Here is a 13,366-nt window from a genome sequence, read left to right as displayed (position 1 = left end):
TAAAGCGTGCTTAGACTCCATATCTGCCTTCCACGATATCAGCCATAACAAGCGTCTGCCCGAAATGGCTAAAGTAGAAATCTGAGTCTGTAATTGTACCGTGTCTATTAAAGCCTCACTCACAAACGCCAAAGCTTCCGTGACCTAATGGTACTGGCTTCAGACAAATTTCCTGACTGAAACCTACCGTAGTGACCATTTCCGGCATTCAGGCATTAATAGCTTTGACTAGCAAGGCCATAAGCCAGAATAGGCCTGATGGAATTATCTGTCACAGAAAAATTGATTTTAGTAATGATTCAATCAGTTTATCCCAAGCCTCCTTCAGCATTACAGACTGTGCTGAGGGAAGGACCGTATTCCTTACTAACCCTGCAATGGGTGCATCCAGCATGGGTGGAATTTCCCAGGCCTTGGTGTCCTCTTCTGGAAATGGATAAAGGACTTTAAACCTCTTAGGGATTTCGATTTTTGTTATCAGTTTTCAACCAGGCCTTCTTTATGATTTCATCAAAATTAGTAAACCCAGAAAAAATAGACACCTGCTTCTTCTTGTGTTTAAAGAAAGAGCTGGAACTACTTTTTGTAATGTCTCTCGGACTGCATCAATAACCAGATACCCTTGAATGAATGGGACTCTTCCTGCCAAATGGAGGTGTCGTCCCATTCATCATCCAGTTGCCTTCTTCCTGAGAAGAGGCTGCTGAGGCCTCATCCAATCTGCCAACATTCATTTCTCTAGGGATGAAGCCATGGGGGTCAGACAACGTCCCATCTCTTGGCCCCAACGAGGTTCATTAGAGGACTCGGACACCCTAAGTGGCTGAGAACAGGGTAACTCTTGGGAGTGACGTAACTCACTTATAGCCTCTGTAACGGACCTGGCTCTGCTGTGAGGTCTATTCCCCCATAGGGACTAGCGACTCAACCCGAGAACAACTGGTACACAGAGACCCTGGTTCTGTACAGGATTTAAGCAATTTTTTCTCCCATTTCATGCAGGTAAAAACAGTCCCTGTTTTGGAACTCCTGTCTGACTTCTCCACGATAGAAAAGGGAGACAATACCAAATCACAGATTTAACTATACAGAAAAACATTATATTTGTACAGAAAATCATATGAATACACTGCATCAGTGATACTGCCTAACAAATAAAGTGCAGTAAAAAACGAATTGCCAAACAGCCAATACTCAACCACAATAAGTTATATAACCCATGGTAAAAATTTGTTGTTACTGCTTATTAGTTCTTTCAGCAATCCCCCAGTGCAAAAAAGTCCCAATCAGACAGCCAGCAGCTCGATCTCCCTCCAAACCACAGCTTGTTTGGGGAGTGAGTCGTTTATACTGATTGCCCAACTGTTGCTCGTTATCCTGAGTTAATAGGGCGTGGCCCAGGCTTGCTGTTACAGCATAAAAAATAAAAAAACCAGAGGACAGCTCACTGTAACCTAACACAAATGGATGCCGACACATGGGGAGGCTAATAGACGGCCTCTTTAACTATGCGGAAATAGCATGCTGTACTGCAGTATATCGAAAACAAGGTAATTACATTATAAAGCATTCTACTTCACCTTGTTTGTCTGCGGCCCCCTCAGATGTGTGTCTGGATAGGAAGAGTCCCAGTGACCTGCAGTGAAGTATAGTGACTCTCCAGACGCTATCTTTTTTACAGTGGGAAAGCTGGTTCACACAAACCTCCCCTCTGCTCTCACTCTGATAGGGCTAGCCCCTCTCAATCAGGGACTAAAGCACCCTATAGTAAAACCAAAAATAAATAAAAACCTAACTAAAAAGCTAGGACCTAGCTAGTGCCTTCTCCAAGGCATTAAAAACAAGACTGAGGATCCAGGTTATGGAGAGGAGTTATATATGGGGTGGGAGTCAGTTTTAACTAGTTAGTGCACGCCTTCAAAACCATCTAAGGCATAACCGACAGGTAATGGCATCCCCCAGATGGAATATAGTATATTACTTGCATTAATATGCATATGCTCCTACAAAGCTGTTTATGTTTATGATGTAGGGCTTATTAAATTCTGCGGTGCTTTACATATCTACGCTATTTTGTGGCTTCTATGTTGTCATGGTGATGGGGCAAGCACAACTGACTAATCGGATACGGTGACGTCACTTTACATGCGCCGGGTGAGTGGCCCCACTTCCGGGCAACGGCGTGCACTGGGTGATGGCCTATATAAGGTAAGATGTATTTTAGTTTTGTTATCCTGATGAAAGTGCCACATTATAAAGGGCACTGAAACTTTGATGTACAGTATGCCATTGTCGCTGTGATGTTCTTTATGCCTGAAGTGCTGCACATGTGTGGGCACCCAGCCAATATACATGGCTACAGGGATATCTGGACACTCCTGTGAAACAAGCTTCCTTTATCCATGCAATTAGTTCATGAAATTGTTCTGGAGAGGATTCTATTTTTTTCGACTTGTTCTCATTCTCTTTCTTCAATAAGTTCTGCAGAAGGACTTAAGAAATACACTGACAATTTGAAAACAGTTAGGGACTTACCTTGAGCTGGTGTCTTTCAGCTATTTGAGATAAGACTCAGGCATCATCTTACTTCCAAGACACTGTCTCTTCCATGCTTACAGAGAACAACTGCAGTATTTCAGGCTGCTTAGTGTTCTTGAATCTTTTTATAGCTACGCCAATGTCACGCAGTGCATATGAATGCTAAGAGCATGGTTTGAAAGTTTTCAGCCAGTTCAGATGTTGTGTTACGGAGAGAGATGAGAAGGTAGAAGAGTGCAGTTGCTGGGAAGTCAGCTTTAAATGTAATACTCTTCACAAATTAGCAATGTTTACTTTACATAGATTGTGATTTATTGCACGACAGACCAGGCAGAACAAGCAATCATGAGATAATGAACTAGTTTTCACAACAATGTATTTTTATTGAGAGGTGTTGATAATTCGCAATTCCAGATTTCCTTCATATTTATAACATGAAGTGACAACAAACACTTTTAGTCATTGGTTGAAACATTGAACTTGTTTACTCATAAGACATAATTGTTAACTATTTTCTACAGCTTGAATCACTTTATGCAAAACATTTTCTATTTCACATTAACAACTGGTGTTTATAACATCTGAGCTTCAGTTATACTGTAGGTTATCTGTGATATACTTCCATCTTTGAACTGCATCTGCCGTTACATGAATCCAAGTTCATACCTCCAACTTGTTGGAACATGTTCTTCCATTATTGAAAAAAACATGTAAACCATTAATTTGATAGGTATATTATACATAAATTATCACACAATATTAGGAAATCAGGATCATGTTCTAACAATACAGCTTTGGAGGCATTTTGCAGAGAAAATCCAAGATCCACTGCTGTAGGATTTCCCACTGAATGAGCTCTAGACAGAAATTGTACAGAATTCAGATCTACAGTACATCATTCTGACAAAAGTCCAAAAGCTTAAAGACACTACAGTGGTAGACAAAAGGATACTAAACAAGTGAAGTGGACTGTGAACGTACTCAAACACATCATCTACAATCAAGGTCACATTGCAACCAAACTGACATAGGAATAATCTGTTGACCAATAAAATAGATCTAACAGTATTTATGAAATGTCACTGCTGAAAATTGTATCATCACTAAGTTACGGCTGAGGTTTTGTGATAAATCCTTCTTGTAATAGGAAATCATAAATTTTACGTGTTTTGTTAACATCAATCTTTATAAGTGCTCGAGCTTGTGCCAGCCGTAAGCTTCCTTGTTTGTTGCACTCATTCATTAGTGCTGCTTTGTACTCCAGATAGGCTCCCGGGACCAATCTCACCACCTGACAAAGCTGCAAATCAATTTTTATTTTTACATTATTATGCGCCAAATTTCTTAAAATATTATAATTGAAGACATGAAAAAAAAAACATTTTAACATTCCATGTTTTATGTAATACAAATGTCAAAAAGTTTGTGCATCAAACTCTCAGAAGGATTTAAACATTTACTTCAAAGCAGCAATTTATAACTTCCTGTCTCAGTGTCAAGTATAGAATTTTAACTTTCCTTATATCAGAAGGTTGAAGACTTCCATTTTTGTGACACCATCATGCAACATATCCAGTGAAAAGAATGTAGAAAGCTTTTCTAACTTCCACATCCTCAATGTAATGTTTTATGGAGCTTTAGCAATTTCCTGAAGGTAGCCCCTAAAATCCTTTCCACAAAGCACTCACCATTCCTTACATCATTGGCAGTGCAAAAGGGTTAGGTACAGGATGCCAACAGTCAGGATCCCTACAGATTATCAGATTCTTTGATCAGTATTATAACCCTTACGCTAACCTACCTCTCCCGCAGTCTAACCCTACAGTCCTGCAGCCTAAACCTAACCCACCACTCGCACAGCCTAACCCTAACTCTCCCCCTGACCATTATACTTACCTAGGCAATCTGTCGAGATTCTGACAGTCGGGATGCTGCTGTCTGTATTGTGACTGTCAGCATCCTGACTGTCAGCATGCTGACTACATCCCATCCTAAATTTACAGCGTTCTTCCCTCAAGGACCTCAAATGTCTACTCTGTACCATGCAGTATATTTATAGATTATGATGAGAAGATCCATCTTATGGGAATGTCACGGGTGTTTTACTAAAGTATTTACGTACACAGACTCTGCTCAAATATTCACTTTGAAAGCCATACTCAAATGACCCATAGGTCTGGCGGAATTTTCAATGGTGTAATAGATGGTGGTGCCTAAGGGCACACCAGGCGGTATTACAGAAACTCCAGATGGCTAAAGTGGGCATATCACACCTTTTACATTGATACACACATCTAGGGCTATATAGCAGCATTTGCATAAAATTAGGATGCTCCGGACAGAGATGTAATAATTACTGGGGGTGCCAGCCCCGCCCCTTCTGCATGACATCATGCACTCAGAGGAAGGGGTGGGTGGCGTCGCTGGCATGGGGCACATTTCAGTCCTCGTAATAGATCAATTGTAAAAGATGTTTAATTTTATACAGTACCTCTTTCTCCTTATCATTCAACTTTTCTGTTCCAGGAAGTCCAGTTAAGTCTAAAGGCGGAGCACTTCGTCTACCTGTCATACACAAGGAACACAACATTAATGCAGCTGTTCTAAACTGGTTCTAGCAATCTAATGAAATGAATGTTCTGTAGTTAACTAAAATAACAAAGATAGGCTAGATTTTATTAGACACACAAATACACAGATCGAACATAAATAATACTTAGTTAAATTGCTTGCATTTGTGATATCAAAAATACTTTGATTATCATTAAAACAACCAAATATTCCTCCTTAAAAACATACTGACACACTGGAGTGTACTGAAAACACTATGTGGATTTCTACAGTCTGGCAAATAATGAGTTGCCTTTAACCATATACGAGGGCTGATTAAAAAGTAATGAGACTGTCTTGTGTTTTTCTGTCCCATAGGTAGACGTGGCAACACTATGCTGGTTATTGTGGACCTCATATATTGATGTGTCTGCACCTGTGGTTGGACTGCTGTAGTCTTCCTTGTTTGGTCAAAGCGAGTGGAGATCTTCGTACAGTTTGTCATGGCGGATGAGGAAGACGTGTATGTGAGATTACGTCAGAGATGTGTGATTGAATTTTGTGTAAAACTTGGAAAAAGCAGAAATTAAACTCATGAAATGTTATGGCAAGCATAAGGTGGAGAAACAATTAGCCGTGCTGCAGTATTTCAGTGGATGCACTTCAAAGAGGGTAATACGCGAGTGACTGGCGAAGCACGTTCTGGGACCGTCCACCGCAGTTACAGATGTCAACATTGCCAAAGCTGCGGAGATATTGCAAAATGACAGGAGGTTAACTTTACGTGAACTTGCGGATTCACTTGGCATCTCATTCGAATGGGTTCAGGATATCGTGACAAAGAAACTGAAAATGCATCACGTGTGTGCCAGGTGGGAACCCAGAAATCTCACAGAAGAGTAGATGCGACAACGAGTTGAAACTTGCAAGACGACCATTCAAATGTCGGAGAGAATACCAGATATCCTGACATCGATTGTGATGTGTGACGAATTGTGGATTCGTCATTATGATCCAGGATCCAAACAACCAGTGTATGGAAACACGTGAAATCCCCTCTGCCCAAAAAATTCTGTGCAATTCCTCCGGCATTTAAAGTCATGCTTCTGCCGTACTTTGATGCGCGCGGTATGATCCTACAGCACTGGGTTCACCGTGGACAGACAATTAATGGTGATATTATGCAAACGTCCTGAAAACCCATTTGAGGAAGAAAAAAACAATGCACGACTACATGTTGCTGCTGTTGCATTGGTAGCACTGACTGAAAATTAATGGGACTAAAATTAGCGGGACAGCACTGGAACACCATCCTTTCTTTTTGCTTTGCTGCAAACGAAGAATCAGCCCAACTAAGAATCGGAACCCTCTGTCCCGAAATATGCATTAAGAATTAGTTCTGGGAGATTTGCGCGACTGAGATGTACTTGCTACTCTGCAGTTTGATATTTTAAAGTTACCATGTATAATTTGCTCATTCCAAAAAGTATCAGGGTGGTGGACCCTACTGTACAGTATTTCAAAATGTTGATAATGAAGTGCTACAGACTCCAGAGAACTTTGATACGTTGCGCCACCCAGACCTAGGTATAGGTAAGGGGAACACAGGAAATAACAGCTTCAGGTAAATAAACACCTTGCTACGTTTGGGGATACACTCCAAATTACTTGAGGTCATAATAGCATGACAAAGTAACCTAACAAATATTTTACAAATTAAGCTAGGTCATACTGATGCCAGGATCAGTCACTCAAGCAGTCTAATGATAAAATGTAACAATAAATAAACAATCTAAAGCAAGGGCAAAAAGCACTGTACTATCCTCCTAGATGGGGCACTGGTTAAACTATTTTTCCGCGTATGTAAAAGCACTTTTAGTTTGTGGAGGCTTCCTGAATTGTCTAAGTTAAAATGTACCATGATGCAAGTAGGGCGGACCGTTTAGGCACACTGGTGATAACTATCTGCATATTAAAAAATCGAGTTAATGCAAAATGCTTGACTTTTTTGTGTCTAATTTTGTGCAAATACACCAAGATTTCCCCTGTGCATTCGAATGCAGAGCAAGACCATATTTCTGAGGAGCAGCAGTTTGCACAGATATTAGGGAGGAGATGGTTGGAATGAAGGAGTTTCTAATAAAATTACATACACCAGCATTACTAATTTGTGGATCAACAAACAAATGAGATTTAATTCTGTAGATAGAAATTACTGTAAGGAGGTAGGGGGACTGAGAGGTTGCATTTTTATCATACTATGCACACAGGAAATTAAACTACAGTAACAGGGAGTATGGTACTTGTATTATGTAGTGGATGTGTTAATTTCATTTTTTTTTCATATTACTCACAAAAGGTGTCAGTGTAAGATAAAAAGGCACTTTGTATGTACATTAAGTCGTTTTCTCTGAATTGATTTGGGGACACTAACAAAAGGGAAATAGAAAGTCCAGACAACACGTTGGCACTTTTAAATTTCCTTCACTAAAGTTATATTCAGTTTTGCTCCCACTTTAGATGTGCTTGAGTCTTACGAGTTTGTCCTGCAGCTAATAGTAGGGAGTACCAAAAGGATACGCCTCCTCTGCGAGAAGCTGAGGATACGCGGGAACATTAATGGTAAGCCCTACCAAGAGAGGGAAGGATTGTATCCAGTGTATTATTTGGAGAAACATATAAAAATCATTGGAGGGTAGAGAGAAGCGGGATTGCAACTGGGTAAAGTACATGAGAGTAGTATCCATAAATAAATAGTCTGGATACCCTTAGAGCAGTGGTTCTCAAACTCGGTCCTCAGGACCCCACACAGGTCATTTTTTCCAGGTCACCCAGCAGGTGCACAGGTGTAGTCATTACTCACTGATACATTTTAAAAGATCCACAGGTGGTTATAATTATTTCACTTTTGATTCTGTGAAGAGACCTGGAAAACATGCACTGTGTTGGGTCCTGAGGACCGAGTTTGAGAACCTGTGCCTTAGAGCACCAGGAGGACAAAGTTTGGGAATTCAATATGACAGACCTTGTATGGAAGGTTAGTTGATTGAAGGTAGAACTGTAATAGAGCAGAGAGGCCAACCCATGCTATTAAGGTTGCAAGAGTTACCCTGGACATAGATTTCTGGATGGTGCAGGTTTTCAAAGTGCAGGCTTTTTTAAGTGCAAAAACTGTAGCATTAGACCTACGTTAAACCGAGGTTAAACAGAAGGAGGAAACTCTAAGATCCAACAAACATCCAACCTCAACGGTCTAAAGATTCAGGACAGTTACAACTGGACTCCCTGCACAATCAAGGTAAGAACACAACACTTTGATTACTGTGAATACTGCTGGCCTTCTGATTCTCACATACATCTCGATGCTTATCATACTTGTCCCCATGTCAGTTTACGTTTTTCCTCTTTGAAACACTGTCCTTTATCTTAGCTCTCTTGCCTAGCCTCACATCCTCTATCTGCTTACGATCTGCGTTATTATTCAAAATCTGCACACATTAGATCCCCACTTTCAATCCTCTCAATAACAAACTTGTTATGCTGCATCCATATTTACCATCACTGTTCTTTCACTTGCACTCATATTTCAATTACATTTCCAAATTTCATTCCTCTTGTTTACTTATAAACACCATGACAAGGTTTTCTTCAACGCCCTCCTTCAATCAGTCTCTACCTGATCCTCTGTTCTGCCCCCTGCTTCCACCTTTATCCTTTCCCCCTTATCTCTTTCAGCTTCTCCTCTCCTTCTCCACCCTCCTCTGTCTGCCTACTCTTCCCTCCTCTCCCATTACTCCACTTTCTTCCTGTTCTACTCCCCTTCTGTCCTACTACCTCACCACCAAACCCTCCTCCTACACTCCTCTCCGTCACTTCACCCCACTGCCATCCATATCTCCCTCCCTGCCCACCTCCTACAGGTTCCCTTTCTAGCTCAGGTGCCCACACCATCACTAAACTATTCATATCTGTCCCCCAAGTTTACCTCCACGTTAAAGCAACCCAGATAATCTTATTCACATCTCCCCCACAAACGCGCTCTCTCTCTATCCTGTGCCCTCTGGAATGCCAGGTCAGTTTGTAATAAACTGGTCCCCCACTCATGACCTTTGCATCTCCAACTCCCTGAATCTCCTAGCCATTACTGAAACCTGGATCTCACCCTCTGACACCACTTCTCCTGCTGCCCTATCCTCTGGGGCATCACCTTCTCCCACACCCCCCGGCCTGGGGGTCGCCATGGTGGTGATGTTGGGGTCCTTTTATCCACCAGTTAGTTATTCCTACCAGCTAATAGCCTCTGAACCATCCCTTACATTCCCCACATTTGAGGTTCAAGCTACAACGCCTCTTTCCAACAAGTAAACATCAGAGTAGCTGTCATTTACCATCCCCCTGGCTCGCCCTCCAAATTCCTTGACAACTTTGCTTCCTGGCTTCCTTACTTTCTCTCCTCAGATCTTCCCTTGATTATCCTAGGTGATTTTAATATTCCTATTGACATTCCCACAGAATCCTCTGCAGCTAAACTACTTACAATCACCTCTTCATTTGGTCTTGCCCAATGGACCTCATCACCCTCCCATATGAGTGGGCACTCACTTGACCTGGTCTTTACTCACCGTTGTGATATTTCTGATTACTCCAATGTCCCATTCCCCCTCTCTGATCATTACCCTCTCTTTTAACCTATCCCTCTCTCCTTCCCCTCCTTTACCTCCTAAGGCTTTCATTACTAAGCGTAACATTGAGGCTATTGACACTGTTGCTTTTACCTCCCTGCTGGACTCTCTTCTCTCCCCTATCCTTTCTCTCTCCTGTCCTGAACAAGCTACTTCCCTGTACAATTCCTCCCTTACTACTGCTCTTGACTCTATTGCGCCGGCAATAACTACTCACCCTCGCAGATCCACACCACAACCCTGGCATTCCAAATGCACCAGGTACCTGCAAAAGTGTTCAAGAATTGCCGAGAGTCAGTGGAGAAAATCACGCTCTAAGGCTGACTTCCTCCATTTCAAATTTATTCTCTCATCCTACAGTGCTGCCCTGTCACTCTCCAAACAAACATATTTCAAGAACCTCATCTCCTCCCAGTCCTCAAACCCCCGGCGTCTCTTTGCCACTTTAACTCCCTCCTCTGACCTTGACTTTGCCACCTACTTTACATCTAAAATTGACACCATACGTGAGGACATCATATCCCATCAGACCCTCAGCACTCCTCCCCCTCCTTTCCCTGACCACCCCTCCCCTTCTGCCTCACCAACTTTGACATCCTTCTCCCCTGTTTCTGGAGAGGAAGTCATGGCCTCATCCGGTCTTCCCCTCCTTCCACCTCCCCTCTTGACCCTATCCCTTCTCGTCTCCTCTGTTACCTGTCTCCTTCTGCCTGTTCCCATCTTGCTCACCTCCTTAATCTCTCCCTAACATCTGGCACTGTTCCTTCTGCATTCAAACATGCCCCTGTCTCCCCCATTCTTAAAAAACCTACCCTGGATCCTAACATACTTTCCAATTACCGACCCATCTCTCTTCTCCCTTTTACTTCCAAACTCCTTGAGCGTATTGTTTACAACTGCCTTACCACCTTTCTTTCCTCCCACTCCCTCCTTGACTCATTTCAATCTGGCTTCCGTTCACTCCACTCCACTGAAACTGCCCTCACAAAAGTCAGTAATGACCTCCTTGCTGCCAAATCCAAGGGCCACTACTCTCTGCTCATTCTCCTTGACCTCTCTGCTGCATTTGACACTGTATACCACCCTCTCCTCCTGCAAATCCTTCACTCTCATAGTTTACGTAGCACTGCCCTCTCCTAGCTTTCCTCCTACCTCTCTGATCGTTCCTTCTCTGTGTCCTCTCATGACTCCTCTCCCCCCCCCCCCTCTTCCACTAAAAGTAGGAGTTCCCCAAGGTTCTGTTCTTGGACCACTCCTTTTCTCTCTATATACGTCCTCTTTAGGTGAACTCAAACTCCTTTGACCTCCAATATCATCTCTATGCTGATGATACTCAAATTGACCTTTCCACCTCGCTCCTTACCCGTATCTCCAACTGTCTCTCTGCTGTCTCTTCATGGATGTCCCAGCGCTTTCTTAAACTTAACATGTCTAAGACTGAGCTGATCATCTTTCCACCCTCTTCCACTACCTCACTTCCTACAATTTCATTATCTATTGATGGCACAACTATCACCTCTAGCCCCAAAGTGCGCTGTCTTGGAGTTATCCTAGACTCTTCCCTCTCATTTAAACCACACATGAAGCACCTCTCGTAGAGCTGCCGTTTCCACCTAAAAAATATCTCCAGGATTAGACCCTTCCTCACCCAGGATGCCACTAAAACCCTCATCCACTCACTGGTCATCTCCAGATTGGACTACTGTAACCTTCTCCTAGCTGGCCTCCCAGTCTCTCACCTCTCTCCACTACAATCAGTTCTCAATGCTGCTGCTCGGCTCATCTTCCTCTCCAGATGTTCTACATCTGCTTCCCCTCTCCTTCAAGCCCTACACTGGCTCCACTTCCCCTTCAGATGCCAATTCAAGGTTCTTACACTCGCCTACAAAGCCCCCACCAAATCCTCTTCCACATACATTTCTGACCTTCTCTCCCTTCACACTCCTGCCCATCCACTTCGCTCAACAAATGCATGCCGCCTCTCTTACCAACTGATTACTTCCTCCCACTCCCGCATCCAAGATTTTGCCAGTGCTGCTACCTACCTTTGGAATGCTCTCCCTCTCAGACTCTCCACAAATCTTCAAACGGGCTCTCAAGACCCACTACTTCATCAAGGCCTTCCAGCTCTCATCCTAACCCACTTCATGCTCTTTCCTCCCTATCTTCCCGCTTCCGTGTCACGCGCCTCTCTATTTGCCCCTCCCCTTTAGAATGTAAGCTCTCACGAGCAGGGACCTTTTCCCTCATGTGCTTCTCTTTACATTTTCTTCGACTCTTTACTCCCCATAAGGGCACCTAACACGTGACTTGCCAACTCCCTGCTGCTTATTGTGAGTGTTTAATCGCTATTGCAGCAATGTATATAAATCGTGTCCTTGTCCTGCACTGTAATCTACTGTAAGTTACTTGTTTCTTGTTCACTTATTAGTTCTATGTACTATGTAAGGCACTGCGGAGCACTTGTGGCGCCATATAAATAAAGGATAATAATAATAGATCTAGTGAGAGCTCTGGAGCTAGTCGGAATCCACGGCATGTCAAAAAAGGGGGAACTTGCCCAGCATATCTCCCTCCTGGGGACCACAGACCTATCACCGATATGGGTAACCAGGCAAGCAAGTTGATATAATTCTAACTTTGGATAAGTGAATCCCCCAGCTGCATGGGATATCATGAGGTCATTTTTTTTTAGCAAGTCTAGCTCTTATTGTTTCAAATAAGAAGACTTATGTTGCTTACCAGTTAAGTCTCTTTCTTCGACTCCATAGGTGGCACAAGGGATGACACGGAGTAAAGCCTGGAGAGAAGAGTCTGAGCACCAAACAGTTAATTAAAATTACCAACAAGCCTAGGCTCCTTTCCTCTAGACTCTGCCCCCAGCCACTGAACCTCAGTTTAGTTTGCAAGCCCACGGCAGGAGCGAGGCAGAGGAGAAGGAAGTCCAGCACACACACAGAACCATACAACCGTGGAACACACCCCGGAAGTCAGGTGCATCAGGGTGGGCGTCCTGTGCCCCCTATGGGGTCGAAGAAAGAGACTTAACAGGTAAGCAACAAATAATTTTCTTCTTCCTCCACTAGGAGGTACAGGGATGACACTGGGATGTCCCAAAGCTGTCCCCTATGGGCGGAGACACCCCTGTGCTGCAATGAGCACAGAACGCCCGAAGGCGGCATCCGAGGACGCAAAAGTATCAAGGCATAAAAACGGATGAAAGTATAAGCAGACTATCACATGGCAGCTTTACAAAGCTGTTCCGCAGAAGCCCCACAGCACGTTGCCCAAAAAGTCCCCACTGACCGAGTGGAATGAGCCGTCACCACGGCAGGGATAGGAAGGTTCGCAAAGGAGTAAGCCTGATGAATGGCGAAGCGGAGCTAGCGGGCCAAGTTGTGTTTAGTAGCCAACCAGCCCCTCTTATGAACATCATACAAGACGAACAGAGAATCCGACTTGCGAATATCTCTGGTCCTTTTGACATAAAGCCGGGGAGCCCTTACCACATGCAAGGAAGCCACTGGCTGAGAAGAATCCGTAGTCTGGAAAGCAGGTACCACAATTTCCTGATTTATGTAGAAACTGGATACTAC

The 13,366-nt window shown here is 43.3% G+C and overlaps 1 protein-coding gene across 2 annotated transcripts in view; it reads right to left on the bottom strand.

Annotated features, from left to right (window-relative positions):
- Positions 1-2,897: 2,897 nt before the first annotated feature.
- The window catches only part of TADA2A (transcriptional adaptor 2A), a 142,330-nt gene continuing 131,861 nt past the window's right edge, over positions 2,898-13,366 (bottom strand). For both annotated transcript variants that reach the window (XM_088455960.1, XM_088455961.1), the window contains 2 exons: positions 5,030-5,103; positions 2,898-3,838 (listed from right to left, as the gene is read on the bottom strand). In XM_088455960.1, the coding sequence (XP_088312086.1) occupies positions 3,647-3,838; positions 5,030-5,103 (266 nt within the window). In that variant the 3' untranslated portion in view covers positions 2,898-3,646. The remainder of the gene's footprint in view (positions 3,839-5,029; positions 5,104-13,366) is intronic.

Source organism: Taudactylus pleione, unplaced genomic scaffold (assembly GCF_031769625.1).
Source record: "Taudactylus pleione unplaced genomic scaffold, aTauple2 ptg000682l, whole genome shotgun sequence".
Classification (NCBI taxonomy): domain Eukaryota; kingdom Metazoa; phylum Chordata; class Amphibia; order Anura; family Myobatrachidae; genus Taudactylus; species Taudactylus pleione.
This window is presented reverse-complemented; position numbering and strand designations above follow the sequence as displayed.